This window comes from Phocoena sinus, chromosome 3, assembly GCF_008692025.1.
Source record: "Phocoena sinus isolate mPhoSin1 chromosome 3, mPhoSin1.pri, whole genome shotgun sequence".
NCBI classification, from domain to species: Eukaryota; Metazoa; Chordata; class Mammalia; order Artiodactyla; family Phocoenidae; genus Phocoena; species Phocoena sinus.
This window is the reverse complement of record NC_045765.1, coordinates 133190855-133213349: the sequence shown is the minus strand read 5'-3', so window position 1 is coordinate 133213349 and position 22495 is coordinate 133190855. Positions and strand designations below refer to the sequence as shown.

Below are 22495 nucleotides of genomic sequence, written 5' to 3'. Positions count from 1 at the left end.
TTAGTACTCACTGATGGTGAAAGGACTAAGATTTTTTAAAAAGCTTTTTCTGGATATAGTTCTTTAGAGCTCTACGACTCTTCTTGGATTCAGTATGAGGAGAGGATCTCTGATATACCAAAACTTTATGCATGGGCTTCCCTGGTGGCGCAATGGTTGAGAGTCCGCCTGCCGATGCAGGGAACACGGGTTCATGCCCCGGTCTGGGAGGATCCCACATGCCGCAGAGCGGCTGGGCCCGTGAGCCATGGCCGCTGAGCCTGCGCGTCCGGAGCCTGTGCTCCACAACGGGAGAGACCACAGCAGTGAGAGGCCCACGTACAGAAAAAACAAACAAAAAAAAATACTTTATGCTTCACAGAAACCTTACACCACTGAAATTGAGACTTGAGTCAAGAAAAAAAATAAACAGAACACTCAAAGTCAAAAGTTTAACAGAAGGGCAGAGAAGGAGTAATACACGTGCTGAATGATAACAAAATATTTACACGCAAAAAAATCGATACCATTCCCTACTTTTTCTATACACAATCCTTAAACTGGCAAGAGAGTTGTATTAAATGATTATGTCTCATTGTCATGACAGAAGGTTGTTTTAGTTTTTGTTTTGTTTTGTTTTTTTTGACCATGCCACGCAGCTTGCAGGATCTTACTTCCCTGACCAGTGATCGAACCCAGGCCCCTGGCAGTGAAAGTGCCAGGTCCTAACCACTGGACCACCAGGGAATTCCCCAGAAGTTTTTTATTATTTTGGCAATAACATACAGCTGCATAGGATGCTCTATCAGGATTAATTAATACGTCCAAATTTGAACTTTGCTTTTAATTCTGATCTCTGAATGAATATACTGAATTAAAATTCAGTATATATGAGTTAGTAATATATATAATTCATATTAAAAGCAAATACACTTATTATATACAATATTAAACACTTTAATTGTCTAGTTTCTATAAATTCAGATTTTCACTGACATTTCTCTCCATTTATTAGGATATCACTTAGGGACATGATACTAAGATAGGCTTTAAAAATGTCCTATATTACTACCACCTATTTTATTTTATAATAATAAACATTTATTACTGATATGTACTATTCTAAGTTCTTTATAGTTTTTTTTATTTTATTGAAGTATTGTTGATTTACAATATTGTGTTAATTTCTTCTGTACAGCAAAGTGACTCAGTTATACACATATATATACATATTCTTTTTCATATTCTTTTCCATTATGGTTTCTCACAGGATATTGAATACCCTGTGCTATACAGTGGGACCTTGTTTATCCATCCTATACTACCACCTATTTTAGATTCAGGAAAGAATGTTAATTAAAAATCCAAATGTGCAAATTGATGCTGGGAAAGTATTACCACTGAATTCTTCTCAGAAAAGAGGACTATATTAAATATCATTGTACCTTCTTCAAATGACTTCATGGCCTTGGCAGAGAGGCAGAGCTATGAAATCAACAAGACCTCTCTTCTCCTCCTACTAATGACAACAATAGTAATAATAATAATAGCAGTCTTTTCTTGAGTCATATTATGTGTCAGAAACTGTTCTACAAGTTCTACTTATTCATAGTTATTTAACTCTCATTAATTCCTTTGTACTATTATTATACTACAGAGATTCTAAGATAAACCCCTTTTTTCACAATTTAACATTTCTGTAATTGCATTTTACAATTGCTGTGTTAATTTAACAGGCAGCATTATTGTTTCCTTCTTATTGGTATGTAAAATACTGGTGAGTCTCATATTCAAGGTCATTTTCAATTTGATGAGATAGAGTTCGACTGACCCCACTTGACAGAAAATCAGGCCCAGAGAATTGAGGAGTCCCGACAAGGATAAAGCTAACAGTGGTAGAATCAGAGTTTAAATCCTGGTGTTTCCAGGTCAGAACTCAAGCTCTTACCCACTCCTCCAGTGACGACCATTCACTGTGGGCTTCCATATGTCGGTCCAGTATGCGTGGGTTATTTTGTGCAGCCACCTATTCACCCTGTGAGGTAGATGCTGTTAGTACTCCCATTTTTCAGTGGAAGATCTAGACAGGCTGGTGTGATGCACTTCATCCTACAGCCATCCTTAACCGAAGTGATGTTTTCACATTTCCCTGGGCTGTGGGACAAGTGATCCCAGAATGCTGTGACTCTCACAACTATACTGAGAAACAAATCCTAGCAAAGCAGTCTAAGGCTCAGCTGGGAAAATTCTAGACCATCAAGGTCAAGTATTTCACCTGCGTGTCTGCTCTAATTCTGTTTACTTTCTCTTCCTAGGCTATCCAAAAAGACAGTTGTGAATCCAATCATAATATCACGTGTAAGGTTGGATATCCTTTCCTAAGAAGAGGAGAAATGGTAAGCAGATTATAGAAAATACATGTGGCAATTGGATATGAAAAATAATCTGCTCAAAGCCAAATATATAAATCCTTCTAGTGGTAGTTGAGGATGACATAGATGAACAAGATTGAATTCAAAATTGTGAGATCTTGAAATCAAAAGGCAATTGTGGCATGGGTCAAACTCAGACACCAGGACAAAATTAAGAATTTTTACTCTACAGCTTATACGATAAATGGAGCTGGGAAATTCTGGTATTAGTGTCGCCTATGTAGTAGGCTTTTCTACTGTAGGAAAAAGAATCTTTCAAACCAGTTGGTTTAGAATTTTAGAAACTCTACTTCCATTTCTCTTTTCTTAAAATAATAACCTCACTGAGATATAATTCACATACCACAAAATTCACTCATTTAAAGTTCAGTGGGTTTTAGTATATTCACCAAATTGTGAATTGTGTACCATCACCACAATGGATCCTATAACATTTTCATACCCCACAAAGATACCCTGTATGCATCACTAGTTACTGCTGTTTATTTCCTCGATAACCCCTCCATCAATCCCAGGCAACCACTAATCTACTTTCTTTCTCTATGGATTTGCCTGTTCTGACATTTCATATAAATGGAATCATACAATATGTGGTCTTTTGTGACGGGCTGACTGGCTTCTTTCACTTAGCATAATGTTTTCAAGTTTCATCTATTTATCAGTAATTCATTTTTTTTAAATTTCCAAACAATATTCCATTGTATGAATATATCAAATTTTATTCATTTATCAGTTGATGGGCATTTGAGTTTTTTCCACTTTTTTGCTGCTATAATAATATTTCTATGGATATTTGTGTATAGGTTTGGTATGGACACATGTTTTCTATTCTCTTGGATATAAACCTAGGGATGGAATTGCTGAGTTATATGGTAACTAATGTAACATTTTGGGGAACTGCAAAACTGTTTTCCAAAGTGGCTGTACCATTTTACATTCCTGCCAACAATGTATGAGGATTCCAATTTCTCCACATTGTTGCTACCTGTCTTTTTATTATAGCCATCCTGGTGGGTGAGAAGTAGTATCTCATTGATGTTTTGATTTGCATTTCCCTAATGGCTAATGAAGTTACATATTTTCATGTGCTTATTGGCCATGTGTATTTTTTTTTTTTGAGTAATGTCTATTCAGATCATTTACCTATTTTTTAATTGGGATATCTTTTTGATTATTCGGTTGTAAGAGATCTTTGTATATTCTACATGCAAGTCTCTTGTCAGAAATGATTTGCAAATATTTTCTTCCATTCTGTAAGTTGTCTTTTCATTTTCTTGATGGTGTTCTTTGGAGCGCAAAAGTGTTTACTTTGATGAAGTCCAATTTATTTATTTATTCTTTTGTCATTCATGCTTTTGGTATCATATCTAGGAAGACTTTGCCTAACCCAAAGTCACAGTTACTCCTGTTTTTTCCAAGGGCTTTACAGTTTTAGCCCTTATATTTAGATCTATGATCCATTTTGATGGACTTTTGTGTATGGTGTAAGTAAAGAGTCCAACTTCATTCTTTGTGGCTATTCCCACACCATTTATTGAAAAGACTATTCATTCCCCCATTGAATTGTCTTGGCACTCTTGTTGAAAATCAGTGGGCCATAAACACATGGGTTTATTTCTTGTATCTTTGTTGTATTTCATTGATCTATATGTCTGTCTTCATGACAGTACCACATTGTTTTGATTACCATAGCTTTGTTGTAAGTTTTGAAATCAGGAATTGTAAGTCTTCTAACTATGCTTTCTTTTTCAAAATTGTCTGGCTATTCCACGTCCCTTGCATTTCCATTTGTATTTTAGAATCAGCTTGTCAGTTTCTGCAAAAAAAAAAAAAAAAAAAAAAAGCCAGCTGGGAGTTTGGTGGGTATTACATTGAATCTGTAGATCTATTTGGGGAGTGTTACCATCTTAAAAATATTAAGTCTTCTGACCCATGAGCATGGGATGTCTTTCCATTTATTTAGATCTCCTTTAATTATTTCAAAACTGTTTTGTAGTTTACAGAATACAAGTTTGCATCTCCTTTGTTAAATATATTTCTAAACATTTTATTCCTTTTGATGCTGTTTTAATGGAAATCTTCTTTTAATTCATTTTCAGATTGTTTATTGCTAATGCATAGAGATACATTTTTTTTTCATACTGATCTTTTACCCTGCAATCTTTCTGGAATTATTTATTAGTTCTAATAGTTTTTTTAGAGGATTCCTTAGGATATTCTATATATAAGATCATGTCATCTGCAAATAGAGGCATTGTTTCCAATCCAATGCCTTCTATTCCTTTTTCTTACCTAATTGCCCTGCCTAGAACCATACTAATTGAATAGAAGAGAGAAGAGTTCTTTCATCTCTTTTTAAAGAAATATTTGTGGGCTTCCTTGGTGGCACAGTGGTTGAGAATCCACCTGCCAGTGCAGGGGACACGGGTTCCATCCCTGTTCTGGGAAGATCCCACATGCCAAGGAGCAACTAAGCCTGTGTGCCACAACTACTGAGCCTATGCTCTAGAGCCTGTGAGCCACAGCTACTGAACCCGCGTGCCACAACTACTGAAGCCCACGAACCTAGAGCCCGTGCTCCACAACAAGAGAAGCCACCACAATGAGAAGTCCGCGCACTGCAATGAAGAGTAGCCCCCGCTCGCCACAACTAGAGAAAGCCCATGCACAGCAATGAAGGCCCAACACAGCCAAAAATAAATTAATTAACTAAATAAATCAAAAAATAAAATAAAATAAAATAAAGAAATATTTGTTTCCATGAACAGCAGAGAATAATTATCTCATTTAATGATAAACATGGTATTTGCATGTATTTTCAGTGAACGTTGCTTTTCGGTATGAATATTTGCTCCTTATTCACTATTGAGTTAAGGAGGGAAATCTTTAATTAATCAAAATGATTAAAATAAGAAGGTATTTTATTTACTTGACATAGACTTAAACAAAAAAAGAGAATTACTATCCCAGTATTTATTTCAACTTTCTTAGATTATAATATTTTTATAAGACTTCAGAATAGATCCCTCACATCTTTAACACACATCCTAAAAAGCTGACAAACACTGGTTTGGACATCTGGAAATGGCAGATGTCTATCTATAGTGAAATCCTTAATGACAAATTATCGATAATGAAATCTTTTAGCTCTTCTTTTTGCAAATGAGAATTCAAAAAGGCCTCTCCTCTTAACACATGTGGCATGGTTACTAGTGATTTAGGATACAAACCACGAATCATAATAATTATCATTAAATTCAATAAATATTTTCTATGTCCATTTTAGCTTATAGAACTAACTAGATGTACCAATTTACTTTTGGAACCCCATCATAAAGTCTGTTCTTGACTATTTCAAATGAAATATACTGTGAATTTGCATTCGCTCCCTACAAATCTATAAAATACACATCACTCCTAATTCCTCTAATTTGACATGGAAATAAGAAATGTCAACTCATGTCTACTCCTTCCTTTGACCACTTCAATTAACCTTGGAATTATCTCTATTTCCTAAAGAATAATGATATACCCTCTGTTATATCCCAATCATTGGAGACATTCATTGAAATCTTAATAATTTCTTAACCATCTCTTCCTTTCTTTAGCAATTCTTTGGTGCTTAGGGCAAAAGCTTTACTCAAAGTGTGTCATTGTCATCAGTAGAGAGATGGAAAGATAACGTGCAAGTAATTTTTACATGGGCTTTACACTTAGAATATGTTTTTAGATTTGCAGTGTAAGCATTTCAGAATCAGGACACTATGCATAGGCAGCTTCTTCAGCCCCGCTTCTCTGCTAGTCTCTTCCCTCCATCTGAAGCCTCCTCGGGAATGCCAAGACAAATGTCCAGGCCAGTCAGAGGGCTAAGGACAGTCAGGGAAACAGGAACTCACTGAGAGACTCTGGCAGTTGGAGCCACCCAATAAAGCCTCTGCTGGAATTGTGATTACTATTTCAAAGCAAGAAGAAAACTATAGAGCTTCAGATTCTTAGAAGAACTATTTTTTTAAAAACTAACTCAAAAAAATATGTGGGAGAAGAAAATCCCACACATTAGAGTGTACGACCATGCAAATCTCAAGATCCCTGAATTCTATAAATGGTGCCTAAATTGAATAAAAGAGCTTTAAGTATCAAATCTTGTCTAGTCACAAAGATAAAATTTTAGGTAACATTTATTAATTGTACGTTTTGAACTATCAATTTTGCTGGCCCAAATTCCAAGATACCTCAGCACATTATTGGGTGTGTAAGCATTATTATGAGGCCTCTTGGACTAGAATTCTGCTGATGACATATTTCTTCAATGAGTAATCTAGTTTTTGTTCTGCCTGTTGGTGTTTATAAAGAGCCATGAATTACATGTGTTCAGGCATAGTTTCTCAAAAGTAAGTTACTTCCTGTATTTGGGTGTCAGTAAAACAAAAACATTTTCCAGCTTTCCTTGGATATTGTTTTAATTCTGCAATTTATAAACAAAACTCACTGCTTTTTAAAGTTATGATTCTTATAGTTTACTTTAAATGGCCAAGCCTTTTATCTTGTTTTATATTGTTTTTGTTATTCCTTAAAGGTCCACAACTTTTTTATACTATCAAATCAATGGAACTCAGTATGTGTTCCCCTATTTTATCATGGATAGATATAGATGGTTGCTGGTACTTGACGTTTCCATTTTAAAGAGGCTTTAATTATGACCATTTCATAATAACATTGTTTATGATTGTGATCTGCTAGATAATGGTAATATGATAAAATATCATTTATATAATTTAATGTTTTAATCAAAGCAAACATTCTACTTCTTTATCTGTTACTAAAGATATTTTTATTTTATAGGTAACATTCAAAATATTATTTCAGTTTAACTCATCTTATCTCATGGAAAATGTGATTATTCATTTAAGTACAACAAGGTTGGTTCCCATGTGTGCATGAGTGTATGTGTATGCATGCATATAATTTCTTTCACGTATTTAAAATATTTTGTTTTATAGACTGACTAGAACTTCTTACAGCTTTTTTTTTTTTTTTTTTTGCGGTACTTGGGCCTCTCACTGCTGCGGCCTCTCCCGTTGCAGAGCACAGGCTCCGGACACGCAGGCTCAGTGGCCATGGCTCACGGGCCCAGCCGCTCCGCGGCATGTAGGATCTTCCCGGACCGGGGCACGAACCCGTGTCCCCTGCATCGGCAGGCGGACTCTCAACCACTGCGCCACCAGGGAAGCCCTCTTCTTACAGCTTTTATGGGATCAGTAGAAGTGGAAGGCAGTGAACCCCTTTGCTTCACAAAAACATCCTTATGAATAATCAGCAAAATAAAGAAATTTTCATTTAATGGACATAATACACCTAACTGGATTAAATCATTGGTTCTGTGAGCTATAAAATATGTTGTAATCACACGTCACTTATATCTGCCAAATTGCATTTAAATCCATTTAAAATTTTACAGGCTTTTCTAATTTAAAAACTTTTACTGACTGCCCATCAAGGTCAACTGAATCATTAGAGGGACTTAAAGTTTTATGATACCCTTTTGTAGTTTAATAAATTTTATTCAAATCAGTCAAAGCTTCTGAAATGGCGTAGAATACACAAACTAAAAATAACAAAAGTCTAATAAGGAAATTGAAATAGCGCTTACCTTTCTTCTAAGTATAACTATCCACTGGACCATAAGCAACTTGAGATAAACTTTTATCATTTGTCATTTTATTCCCCAGTAAAAAAAAAAAAGTCTAATAATCACTAAATAAATGTAGAGTGAGAATGAATGAATTAGTGAGTAGTGAATAAGTGAGAAAATGAATTAATAGATGAGTTAATTCTGTATGCTCAATTCAGTTCAATTCAATAAATATTTATTTGAGATCCATTATGGACAAAATATTGAATTTGTCACTTAGGGAATATAAAATTAAATAAGGGCATGAACCTCTTCATGTGGTGAATATTACAGTAGGGGACTGAGACTAGTATTTAAATTATTATAATACAGGATAGAACAAGGAAAATTCATTAGAGAATTATAAGCCATGTGTCAGAGACTTAATGGAGGGTGAAATTACATCTGCTTGGCAATGAGAATCCAAGAAAGCTTTATCAAGGAGGTTATAATTGAGAAGGACCTTAAAGGGTGGGTAGCAGTTCAGAGAGGTTGGTCGGTAGTTAGATGGAACATTTCAGGCAAAATTTACAGCTTGAGCAAAAACTCAAAGGTAGACCACTAGATCTATTGGGGGGAATATTGGCTGACCCATTTTAGTGCAAATATACAGAATACATAAAGGAGTAATGGAAGATAAACACGGAGTGTACATCTTACTATGTTACAGTGAGTGTACATCTTACCGTGTTATAGGAAGTATTGAATTTCAAAATAAGGCATCTTTTCTTAGTTGAACAGGCCATGAGGAGCCAGAGAAGTTTTTGAGGGGTGAAGTCATAAATACAGAGCTGTTTCTTTGGAATATTAACTTAGCTGCATTGTGGAACGGGACCGTTCACAGCAAAAGCCCAATCACACATACATCTATAGCCCAGGGCAGGGAGCTGCCTTCACTGCCCCATCATGCATACCAAGCCGCTGATACACTTGGGAATAAGCAAAGCCATTAATGGGTACTCTTTGCCCATTCTGTGAGACAAAATGCTAGGTGCTTAGTCACTTGGTAGAGAGGTGTGTGTGATAATAATAATGAAATCTAATATTTATTGAGTATGTCCTAGGCACAATGTTAAGTATTTTACGCTTGGTACTCACCATTTATTAAGAATATAATGGTAGGGCTTCCCTGGTGGCGCAGTGGTTGAGAGTCCGCCTGCCGATGCAGGGTACATGGGTTCGTGCCCCGGTCCGGGAGGATCCCACATGCCCGCGGAGCGGCTGGGCCCGTGAGCCATGGCCACTGGGCCTGCGCATCCGGAGCCTGTGCTCCGCAGCAGGAGAGGCCACAACAGTGAGAGGCCCGCGTACCGCAAAAAAAAAAAGAATATAATGGTAAAACCCCCATTTTATAGATGAAGAAACCAAGGCACAGAGAGATCAAATAACTTTCCCAAAGTGGGTCTATGTCCAAGAGCAATTTCATGCACTCTGACCCCAGAGCCAGTGTTGGTTACTATTATATTATTTGGACGTACTCTTTTGTAAGACAGAAGAGTATGAGATATGTGTGTGTATATGTACGTATAAAATATATGCATGCATTTACATAATATATAATTGAAACGATAACTAAAATCAGGGGAATAAGTGCTCAACAAATAATACAATCATCAAGTACAAGGTATAGAAAGACTTAAATGACAAAAAATTTCAGATTTACTCTCAGCTGTGTGATCCTAGGCATGTCTCTTCACAAGGGCCTCATCTGTGATAAATAAGAATCACCTGTGTGATTTGTATTAAAAAACACAAATTCATGAGTCCTAACTCGGACCTACTAAATCCGTATTTTTCTAGGGGAGAAGCCCCAAAATCTGTGTATTTAACCATTGACCCAAGGATACTTATCATTATTCTCATAGAAGTTTGAGAAACCTCATACTAAATCAGTGTGGTTTTCAACCCTCGCTGCACTTCAGAATCACCTCAACAACTTTTAAAAATACCCATCTCTGATCTCGCTCTCCACACTAAAATTTTTAAAAAATCAAGGATCCCACACATGTTGTGTGTGTGCTTTATTTAGTTGCCAAAATAAACTTCTCATTCAAATGCTTAGAAAGGTCTATAAATAGTCAGTGGTTTAATGATTTGTCCAACTGTGCTGTATGTTTTCTAGTGACAGTGAAGAGCCACCTGAAGCCCTTTTCGATAATGAAGTAAATGTTTCCATCCCTGTAAAATATGAAGTTGGACTACAGTTTTACAGGTAGGAGAACACCACACTTTCATGTTGATGCTTCCTATAGCCCGGTGGATCTCAGCTTGTGGTCCCTGGCCAAGGGCATCAGAATCACCTGGGAGCTTATTAGGCAGATTCTCTGCCCCACCCCAGACCTACTGAATCAGAAATTCTGGGGGGGTGGGAGGGGGCCAGAAATCTGTGTTAAACTCTCCGGGTGATTCTGGTGCACTCTAAAAATTGAGAATCAGCATCCCAGATAATCTAAACTGTGAGGTGCTAATGATACTGGATTGCATTAGCAGTCCCATCTTAACTCCAAAACGCAAGGTGAAGACTCAGAAATCCGTCACAAAAGGCGATGTTCTTAGAGGTCACCAGCATATTTCTTGGCTCTTGTTCTCATTGTATGGGATCTGATTAGCCTGCCCATTCTGGACATTCAAGATTAAACTATTGATCATTGACAAGGGCTATTTATTTCTCCCATTATTCGTAAACCATCCTTTATCCTAAGAACGTCTGATCTATCCAAACACCACACATGTTGGCAAATTTGTATAAGCAGGACTCAAGGCTTTTGCTAGATACATGTGCACAATGTACAAAGAGTTCAAGAATCTGTGGCAAGTTTAGTCTAAGAGTCTTGTCATATTATTCATTTATTTTCTATGGCACTTTCCTTTTACTGATAACAGATGACAAAAATGTAAGGATTGTATGATATACATGTAGATTGTGCTTCTATTTCTTAGCCTTTAATTCTATTGGCTGTTTTCTATTTTTCTGCTTCCACTTCTCTTGGTACACTGGCTTCTCCCAAGAATTTTTCATTTATTTAAACTAATAAATATTTCTTATTTGTCTTCTCTAAACTGAAGTACTGCTTTTAAATATGTTTATATTACATTTCATTCTACCAAGTTCATCCAAAGAACATGGAGAAGTTGTATGAAAAAGACTGAACTTTTAAATTTAGCAGTAAATATAGAACTTTAAGTTGTGAAAAGGTAACACATTTTTAAAATCTATTTAAATTCAGCACTATTAAAAATACCAAGTTTTAGCCTGATTATTCACTAAATGTATATGATATTAGTGAATTAATGAAAACTTTTCACTTGGTAACAATGAAACTTTTACTTTAAAAACTGTACATATTTTAGCATCAGTAACTATGGAATTAAATTATAATCTTTCGCACCCTCCTCAAAGTTTTAACTTTAGATTTCAGGGTAAAAGAATTTGCCTTTGATTTGAAATCTCTATAAGTACTTTTTGTGGAATTACCTGGTATAAAGAAAGAAAAAGAGTGAGGTCAAGTAAAAGTTAAACTTTGTTGTGTTTTACTTTTCTTTTTCCAATTAATTCTTTTAAGCTCTGCAAGTGAATACCATATTTCAATTGCGGCCAACGAGACAGTCCCTGAAATTATTAATTCTACCGAGGACATTGGAAATGAAATTAATATCTTCTACTTGGTAAGAAATTACCTCTAAATTAGTATTGTAAAAGTTATTTGTAAGCTTATAAGTTAAATAAAAGTATTAACAGACACGTACAGACATGTTTGTTCAACAGTTAATCTCTATGTTCTAGCATATTTTTCTTTATAATTTCACTAATTTAAAATAATTTTATTGAAATTGATGATAATTATACTTTTAAGCTACTTTAAAGACTCAAGTCCCTAATTTCCTTATGACACAATTAATTATCATAAATTCCTAGAAAAAATAGGGAACCAAGTAGACACTACCTATAAACATGTAGACTTTATTTGCATTTTTTAGTATAACTGAGAAAAGCACTTTTTAAAAAATAACATGACTATTTCAGAAATTGATTATTTCAGATTGTCTTGGTAATAATTTCCCTACTCAACAAATAAATTTGTATCTTATTCTGCTCCTTGCTACCTTTCATATGTATTATACCATAACTTACTGGTGTTCCTACTATCGACTCCTTAAGTGATATTTTCTATTTTTGATATTTCTATTAATGATATTACTATCATTTCTAAATAGAAATTATATTTCTAATTTTGAACTCTTCATAACAGACTTTTCCTAACCATTATAATAAGTAATTATGGAGCTGAGCCAGGCTGTCATTTTAGGTACTGCCTACTTACAGACACAGACTCAAGTTAATATTATGCAAGTAAAAGAGAGTCCAATTCAAACGATGGATTTAAAACTGTATTCAAAAGTATGAAATAATACAGCATTATGAGAGGTGAAGATGGTCTCAATCTCTTTGGGAATTGGCAACGATGAAAAAAGGGAATTCTCTTACAAAGTGGAAATAAATGAATACTCTCAAGAACATTTCATTGTTTTTATTTGTGCCCTTTGCTGAAATGCCTATGCAACTTATACCCAGGAAGTTAGTATGAATGCCAGTCACCCTTCTACTGGGGTAAATTTTTGAAATGTAGGCTACCCAGTTTTTCAAGTCCCACTTGCTTTTCCTGGATTAGGGAATTCAGCAAACAACAAGGAAGAAAGGAAGGAAAGAAAAAAAGGAAGGCAGGAAGGAAAGAAGAAAGGGAGGAAGGGAGGGAAAGACTTTGAATGTTGTAGAACCTCATGAATTGTCACTTTTTAGGGTCCAGACTTGAGACATGTACTCTCAAACTATTATAAATAATATCAATATACATAATATTGTTAAGAATATCCCTGAGCATAAATCTTTTGTATCTCTGATTACTTTGCCAGGGTAAAATCTAAAATTGGAGTAATGGAATTAAAAAAAAAAAAGAACATTTTTTAGGTGAGACCCAGTAACTCTACTGCTAGAAATTTCCCATAGGAAATTATTGGTGGTATAAACAGATTTATACCAGAGATACTCTTAACAATGTTATTTATATTAGTTTAAAAATTAAAACCTGGGCATGGGGAGACAGCTATTATAATGGTTGAGAGGGCACCTTTTGGAGTTGAAAAAGAAAAACCTAATTCTGCTCTCTACCAGCTCAGTGACCTTGGAAGTCTTTATTCTCATTCTAACCTTATTTCCTCATAGATAAAACAGGGATAATAAGAGAATCTACCTCATAGGGCTGTTAACAGAATTAAAGGGAATAATGCAAGTGAGAAAATTAGCAGTGTCTGGAACAGTCAACAATAAATATTGATGTTGTGGTTGTCATTAAGCAGCTAATAAACATCATATTCTCAAAGAGTCTCTAAATTTATGGGAAGATGCCATGACATAATAAATTTTACAAATGGGACACCAAATTTCATATTTTATATGATACAAACTTTATAAGATACATAATATGCAAATATAAAAGGTAATTTGTGCACTAAAATGTTACCAATATAGAATTGTAGGAAACTTACTGTTTTTCAATATTTTCCAATGTATCTATAAGGAACATTGTTTTTAATCAGAAAGAATAAGTGTGCATTACAGATTACCCAATTTCTGACTAAATACTGAAAAACAATTGGAACTAGACTGGGAGGCCATGCCAGGCAAGCCCAGGGCATATTACAATTAGAAGATAAGAGTCAGGGAGCATGGTTAAGAGACCAGGCACAGGTGGTCAGGAATCTCCAGAATTCCAGGGTTAAGGGTTGCATTTAATCTTCAGCAACCACAGAAAACACCTCCAGATCTGAATAGCTCTCAGTCTAGAAGGCTCAGGTAGGGAGGTCAGTTGGACTTCCTGGCATCTGTCTCTGTAGATTAAGGAGCACCCTGCTCGCCTAAGAATTCAGCACAGAAGGGCCAAGGAGACGGCTGAGGACCTGAAGAAGGGCCAAGGGGGTGGGCATTGCACCTGGTTGGCCCAGTTCAATGCACTTCTCCTAAGCAGGCGAGGACTTCTGGACAGTGAGTCCAGCTTCCTGCTGAGCTTCAGCCCACCCAGACTTCCTCCCCTATGCACTTCATCGCCATTGATGGCAGGATGTGATGTGAAGTGATAATTTTAGGTTAGTGGATAAAAGAGATGGGGATTGAAATGAGAGTCAGTCTGACTCTCATCGGACTGGATTACCAACAGCCAGGGACACAACAACCCTCGCTGGGGACAGGCTTGTGAAGGGAAGCAGATGGCTGTCTGGTTTGCCTGTACCGTTGTGGCAGATACCATCTAGCTGGGGTGAGAAATGACTTTGTGGGCTCAGAGAATTATAGCAAGCTGGCTTGAGGCAAACAAAAATATGCTCACCTGTTCTGAGTGAATCAGGTAAGTGTTCTCCCTCCTTTCCACCCCCAAAAAGACTGGTGTGTTGAAAAGTACAATGAGCATGGTAAATTGACTCAAAAACAATTAACTCATTTTGGGAAGGTGAAGGACCAATATATGATTTTAGCTGATGCATATGACCACTGACCATGAAACATCTTTATTTTTTGCTTGTTTAATTATGCCAATTCTCTGTACAGTGCCATAAACCCTCTGCATTCATTTTGGCGTTCAAAATATTTCACACCTTAATTCATCAATTAAGAACCAAAATCCTATGTAAGACAGAAAAACTGCTGTTGAAAGAGGAAGAAAGGATTACATTTCTTTTTTTCCCCTGTAGATTAGAAAAAGTGGGCATTTTCCAATGCCAGAACTTAAGCTGTCAATTTCATTCCCCAACATGACATCAGATGGTTTTCCTGTACTGTACTCAAGTGGGTGGTCATCTTCTGAGGTAAGTCATGTGTGCCTCGGAGTTATGTCATTATGTTATCTTCTTCAGTTTGTATCTAAAGCCTTTTATTCTCTGTGATAAATAGATTTTATCAAAGTAACATGGAGAGGCATTTAGAAAATTATACTACTAGTAGTAATAATAATAATGACTTCCACTAGTTATTTAGTAGAGGCATTAGTTCCTTACCGCTGCTGTGGTAACAAATTACCCAAAACAGGGTGGCTGAAAACAACAGAAATTTATTCTCTCACAGTTCTGAAGGCCAGAGTCTAAAATTAAGGTGTCAACAATGTTGGTTCCCTCTGGAGGCTCTGAGGGACCCTTTGTTCCATGCCTCTCTCCTAACGTCTGGTGGCTTGTGGCAGCATAACTCCAATCTCTGTCTTCACAGGGCCATCTTCCCTGTGTTTCAGTGTCTTCTCCTTTTCTGTCTCTTAAAGCACACCCTTCAGTGGCTATAGAGCCTGCCCTAAATTTAGAATGATCTCATCTGGAAATTCTTAATTTAGTTACATCGGCAAAGGGCCCTATTTTCCAATAAGGTAATATTCACGGGTTTCAGGTATTAGGACTTGGGCATATCTTTTGGGGCTCACTATTCAATCCACTGGAGCAGATTTTAGATAACAAGTTGTTGACTTATGCCCGAAGAGTTTGTTGCACCTTTAATTTGCTTGAAGTGATCAAACCACCCTATAAAAAGACTTACTCACTGCTCCTAAGCACACACAGCTGCACCCAGAACGGTACAATACTACTTACTCATCCCAAGAGTTAGCAATATCATGCCCCCTTTGTACCTATAGCATTGAATGAGTCGATATGGTAGTTTATTTTTATGGTTTAGGTATCTAAAACATAGAAAATCACAATAAGTATTGAATTAATGCATGCATTATTTCAGCATTTGACAGTCTCTTCTTTGCAGAGATTTTAAGTTAAGGTATTCTCAGAAATCAAGAAATAGCAACAGTGGTGGTTGACTTGTAATATTTAAATGTTTTCCTAAAGGCAAGGAGAACATAAACCTCTAGCATTTACCTCTAACCCGAAAAAGTAGGTTTGTGGGAACCTAGAAAGAATAAAAGTGGACTTGTCCTACTACTTACGAACCTTCATCCTTATTACCTTTTATCAAGGATGTAGAGAGTCCTAGGGAAGCAAAAGGTTTACTAGATTAAGTCTAGAAAAACCATCCAAGAATCAGCGAACTTATAAACATGGCATTTTAACATCGATGGGGCCACTTTCTTACATCTCCCTCCCACACACACTGTGTCTTACCCTGGTGTATAGGGACTCCAAAAATATTATTGGATGAATACATAACTACAGACAAAAGTCCCTCTCTGGATTTTTTGGTTTGTTTATTTTATAAACCATTATATGAGCCAACATATTGACTAACAGATGCTAACCTTCTTTTCTTTTTTTCCTCAGTAGAGTTAAATTTTTTTCTCTCTCTATTTTATGGGACTCTACAAACTAATGTTTGACGAAAACAAATTAATGAACGTATTACTTATGTAATAGTAAGTTCTACTAGCATCCTTCCTTTTCCATAACAACCTCACTGCTATCTATTACAATTGAAAATGGTAACAATAATTATTATCGGGGGTGGGGGATAGTATATGTATATGGCTGGTGCAGAATAGCTTCTTCCATATTGCACACTTACGAAGATGGGTCTTTCAGGTATGGCAATGGCTATCATTCACAGATTCTTCACATTATTGCACCAAGTCATTTTTCCCTCTGACATCAGATGTTGTCTGATAAAAGACATATTTTTATTTCTTAGAATGTCAACTGCAGACCCAGTAGCCTCCAGGATCCTTTTGGTATCAACTCTGGGAAGAAAATGATAATATCCAAATCTGAAGATATCAAACGAGGCACCATTCTGGTAAATTCAGATTACCAAGACAAGTACTAATTTTACCTCATGCTTTCCAAGTGAATAAATTCAATACCAATCTAAAAATAACTATGTTGTAGAATATTTTAATATACTATCTTTTATCAAAAGGCAGGAATACTAATTTATACCTCTGGGCATTTAAACAGGACTGCAGTGCATGTAAATTTGCCACCATCACATGTAATCTGATTCCTTCTGACATGAGCCAAGTGAATGTTTCACTTATCTTATGGAAACCAACTTTTGTAAAAGTAAGTGATTGTATAGTTCTCTGCAATAATTGAATAATATAAACAAATATTTGTTCAACACTTAATAAAAGCAAAGCGGAGTGCTTCTCTAGAAAGAACACAAGACTGGAAGTCTGGAAAAATGTGGTCCAAGCCCAACTCTACTAAACCAGCTATTTGGCTGTCATTTTCCTTGTCTGTTAGTAACTAAGTTATCTCCAAGGTCCCCTTTCATGTATATGCTTCTTTTTAGTCTCTCTTGTTCTTTCCTTTACACTTCAAGAGATAAACACCTATACAATAGCAAAGTTTGCACTTATCTTAATACCTTAGAACTCAGTTAAGAGACAAAGAATTATAGAGAGACAATCCTTGACAGCATTAACAAAGAGTAGAGCTGACATATATTATAGACTCATTGTATTAGATCAGACTGTCTATCCAGCTATCTGTCTATCTATCTATCTATCTATCTATTTTGGAGGACATTTTTAACCCCTAATAAAGTCAAATCCATCTGACAACTAGCTCTTTAAAACTTAATCCATTGTATTTTATATTATTTGTTTCTCTATTAGAAGTATTTTGTTAATTATATGAAATTTCCATTTTTAGATTTAATCATATTAAGTTGCTATTTTCATAAGTCACAAACTGTTGAATATTGGTAATTTCATGCTTAATCCTAAACAAGCTCCTATGTAAACCTCATTACCAGAGAGTAGCTATTCCATATCCAGCTACATGAAAGTAGGACAGGGTTTGGAGTTTGTTTTGCGAAGGATAAATCTGAACAGAAACTGTGTTATTCAGAAAAATTCCCCATTCTATAACAAGGATCTAAGTGAGAATTTGAGTGCAGAGAGGAATGGTGGGTACACAGTCATCATTTCACACCATCAGTTCCATCTGGATGTTAAACCAGTGTTTCAATCTGTCAGAAAATTTTTAGTTTGAAAAATTGCACTAAAACACGACTAGCTCTCAATGTGATTAGCTCAATATATTGAAAGTAGTAAATCCTGTTTGCATTTCAGGCACATTTTTCCAGCTTAAATCTTACTATAGGGGCAGAACTTCAGAGTGAAAATACATCACTAGTTTTAAGTGCTGGCAATCAAAAAAGAGAGGTAAGTGTGACTCCAAGTTTTGAAAAGATTATACATTTCACTCTGTTTGTAACGTATGTTTTATATTTGCTTATCGTCCCTAAAGCAGTGACTAGCACTGCTCTCAATAAGTGACAGACACTTTCTGCTTCAAATTACACTTGATTAACTTCAAGTGTGATTTCAGTCTCATTCTTCTTGGTAAGAAACTGGGAAAAACCATGATATTTCCAATTAACCTGCCGTGTTTAACTTGATTACTTATAATTATCACAGTAAATTGATGTTTTTACTCTCACCTTGATAACAAATGATGCATTAGTAATTTTCCTCCTTAAAAACCAATATTATAAAATGTAGTTGACATCTGAAGAACAGACTAGAAAAAACAATTTCTTTACACAAAGTGTCTTTATACTGTATAGGAATACATGTAAAATTTTAAAAGATTTCTTCATTTAGTCATTGGGAAATTTGAAACAAAAATGAAGTACTATTCCCCAATACAAATTCACGCTGGAGTCCTGGGTAAAAATAAAATAGTGTGCGTTTTTTTCTCATCCTGTTATAAAGTAAAGCCAGAATACCTGTTATAGATGTGAGCACTTCAGCATAATTTCCCCTTTTATCATGAGAGTTTAAATATTTCACGTGGATATCATGAGTCATAAAATTCTATTTGGAAGCTGCCTAACCCTGATGTTTTAATGTTTTTATTTCAAATTAGTACCTATTTTAAATAATTCCAGTGACCTCTGATAAATAGTTACCTTTAAAGAATATATACATAGAATATCTGGATATAATGTTTACTTACTTTATAAAGAGCACTTAACCCAATAAATGAAAAGTTATTCCACATGTAGAGAAGCTAAAATTTCGCCAGTAAGCATCAAAAAATATGAGTATATATTATACTGGAAAAGAGTATATTTGATTCCTAAAATGCATTGTTAAAATATTATAGTTAGCTTTATTTCCCCTAAATGTTAGTTTAAAAATTCCGCATGGAGCTCTTTATTTTACATTTTATCCTAAAGACAAATTATACTTAAATTGTTAAAATCACTAAAAATGATCATTTTGTAGTTCTATGATCTTGGGGAAGTCACTGATCCCATCCAGATTTCCCTTTCTGTACCTCTAAGTTCAAGGAAATGTTTTAGATGTGTTTAAAGTCTATCTTCAAAGGTCTGATTCTCTGTACATCTATACTCCTGCCAGCTCTGTCTTCCAGATGCATGAGTAGTGACCTACCCGGAGCCATTTGAGGGGTTTGGATCAATATCCACTGTATGAAAATATCTCCCCTGTCAGTTTCTTTTTTTTTAACCCCTACTCTTCCCCTCTAGGTTAAGGAATTGAGATGTTCCCCATTAAACGGAGAGGCAGAACATTGAGCTATTATTGGTCATTGATAGCTACCCTGACTTAGTTTTTTTTTCTCAGAAACCTAAGGGATGGGATGCAGGGCAGACAAGTTTCATTGAGGTTTGGGTGCCACACTGAGAGAGCTTGAGTAGCTGGAACTCTAAAAGCTGTCTCCTTCAAGATTTACTTCAGTTAAGACCTAATTTACAGATGCTAAGAGTATGTCAACTGGAATAGACAGTGTGGTATAATTAAAAAACACACTGGGGCGATGTATGCATGAATCCATTTATCTGTACATTAGAGATTTGTGCATCTTACTCTATGAAAATTATACCTCAATTTGTAAACAAAAAATAAAGCACATTAGAATTAGAATTAAAGTTACAGTTAGAATTAGAAGACCTACTCAGGTTTATGTGTCAATAACCTGTGACAACGTTCCAGCCCCAACTTATGCTATTGTGATGATGCACTGAAGGCTACTTTAAAACATATAATACTGTTGGTTCTCCCTGAGTTAAATTCACCTCTACCATTGAGAATTCTGATTCATAGATAGTTTACTCTTCATGTATAAATTTCTGAAGGATAAAATTATAAAATTGTTTTGGTAATAATGAATATGACATGGTTAGAGATTTAGAATAGATGAAGGGCATTTTAAAGTATGAACTCATTGTTTTCTCTGTATGTAGTAATGAGATTAAGTACACTGTTTGGTAGAAAATTATAGCCTGAAAGAACTCAGTGTACTGGGAGTTCTAATAGAAGTTTATCAATGTTAACAATCTTGTTTAATAATTTTCAGCTTGCTATTCAAATATCCAAAGATGGGCTACCAGGCAGAGTGCCGTTATGGGTTATCCTGTTGAGTGCTTTTGCTGGATTATTGCTATTAATGCTGCTCATATTAGCACTGTGGAAGGTAAGAACCAAAGTTCCTTTGACTTTTCTACTTCAATTGTCAACAGCATACTGGTGAAACAAATTGTGATTTATCCATGCTGTGAAATATAGTATCACACAGCAATTGAAATGATAACCAAGACAAAATTAAAAAGAAAAATGCATATCTCATACATTGTGCACAACTTGATCCCATTTTTGTACAAGAAAAAAACTAGGGCTTCCCTGGTGGCGCAGTGGTTAAGAATCTGCCTGCCAATGCAGGGGACACGGGTTCGAGCCCTGGTCTGGGAAGATCCCACATGCCGCGGAGCAACTAAACCCGTGAGCCACAACTACTGAGCCTGCGCGTCTGGAGCCTGTGCTCCACAACGGGAGAGGCCGTGACAGTGAGAGGCCTGTGCACCGCGATGAAGAGTGGCCCCCATTCGCCACAACTGGAGAAAGCCCTCGCACAGAAGCGAAGACCCAACACAGCCAAAAATAAATAAATAAAATTTAAAAAAAAAAAAAAAAAAAAAACTAGATATATCCAAAAGTTATGGAAGATCTCTCTAGAGGTTAGGATTATAGGGGATCTTCATTTGTCTATAACACTGGAAATTTTAAATTAAGTATGCATTACTTTTATAAACAGAGAAGAATGAAAACTCTCTTTTATAGAAAAAGGAAGAATGAATTCCTATGTCAATTTAAGAATATATAGCAACAGAATTATGGTTAAGATAAGCCTTATCCTAATCACATATCTCTGTGTATCTTAAAAAGTATATGCTTCTTTACTATATAAAAATACCACATTTTATGCAATAGTTGCATGCCTGAGTGAGAAATGAAAGATTTATTCAATTAGTCGATGAAATGGAAATCTTATAGTTGCATAGACTCCTGTTTCAAATCCTCCTGTAAAACTGAGTAATCATCTATTTTCCGTCGGGTCAATCTCTATATTTACATAGACATTTTGCTTAAACTGAGATATGCAAAATTTTTCAAACACTTAATTGTATCTTTTCCAAATTAAGCAGAACTGAAATGATAGCTTTTAGGATAAATTTAATAGAGCATAAAATCTCATAAAAAGTTGAATTTAATATTTTTCTAGTTAAATATCAAATTGGCATTTATTCTACCATATATCACCCTATATTTTACTTATCGTCTTGTTTAAAAGCTAAGCTATGTTAAAACTACAGATTGCGATTACATATTCATTTTTCTGATACCTGAGCAACAGAATTATCTTTCAATCAAATAGTTTAAATAACAAATTTCTCTCCCACCAAATTACCAACTGTTCCTACCCATTCTGACTAACATTAGTTATAATGACTTAACTTCCTCTTTGGGGGGGTTACTCTCAGAGAAGATGAACAAAGCCATGTATATCAGGAGCATTTAGTTCAGTAAATAGAATCCATTGCTTTTCTCCAGCAAAGTCTCCAGGACAGAATTCTCCACCATCTCAAACCTCCAGCTCTTCCTCCTACTTTAGAGGGTATCCGTGCTCTGTCTGTAATACCTGGCCTTGCCACACTGTGGTACCCAAGGCCCGGCTTAGTGGTGTCAAGGTTGTGCTTGAAATGCAGAATGTGGTTTCTTTGTTCATATGCACCTGTAATAGAAGATTTTACTGTTGGTTTCTTTCAGTATGGTCTTCTAAGCACAGCACTTGCTCGTATAGTTTTAGGACACCGCTGCCAAGAGAAGAGGAAAGCCAGAGCTGACTATTTGGATAGTCTCTCTAGTTGTATACCTCTTTTTAAAACTAACAAATAAGTTTCAGCCCCCTGTTTTTTGGTCATCAGTCTGAAAAAGCATAAGTATAAAAACAAACACATTCTTCCATCCAGGAGATGTTTTGGTTTTTTTTTGTTTGTTTGTTTGTTTGTTTTGGGCGGTACACGGGCCTCTCACTGTTGTGGCCTCTCCCGTTGCGGAGCACAGGCTCCGGACGCACAGGCTCAGCGGCCATGGCTCACGGGCCCAGCTGCTCCGCAGCATGTGGGATC

The 22495-nt window shown here is 35.8% G+C and overlaps 1 protein-coding gene across 4 annotated transcripts in view; it reads left to right on the top strand.

The window, feature by feature from the left end:
* ITGA1 (integrin subunit alpha 1) overlaps positions 1-22495 on the top strand; it is a 191179-nt gene that overhangs the window by 157481 nt on the left and 11203 nt on the right. For all 4 annotated transcript variants that reach the window (XM_032625791.1, XM_032625792.1, XM_032625793.1 and 1 more), the window contains 9 exons: positions 2295-2375; positions 7254-7330; positions 10205-10294; positions 11646-11748; positions 14824-14937; positions 16745-16849; positions 17011-17115; positions 18132-18224; positions 20386-20502. In XM_032625791.1, the coding sequence (XP_032481682.1) occupies positions 2295-2375; positions 7254-7330; positions 10205-10294; positions 11646-11748; positions 14824-14937; positions 16745-16849; positions 17011-17115; positions 18132-18224; positions 20386-20502 (885 nt within the window). The remainder of the gene's footprint in view (positions 1-2294; positions 2376-7253; positions 7331-10204; positions 10295-11645; positions 11749-14823; positions 14938-16744; positions 16850-17010; positions 17116-18131; positions 18225-20385; positions 20503-22495) is intronic.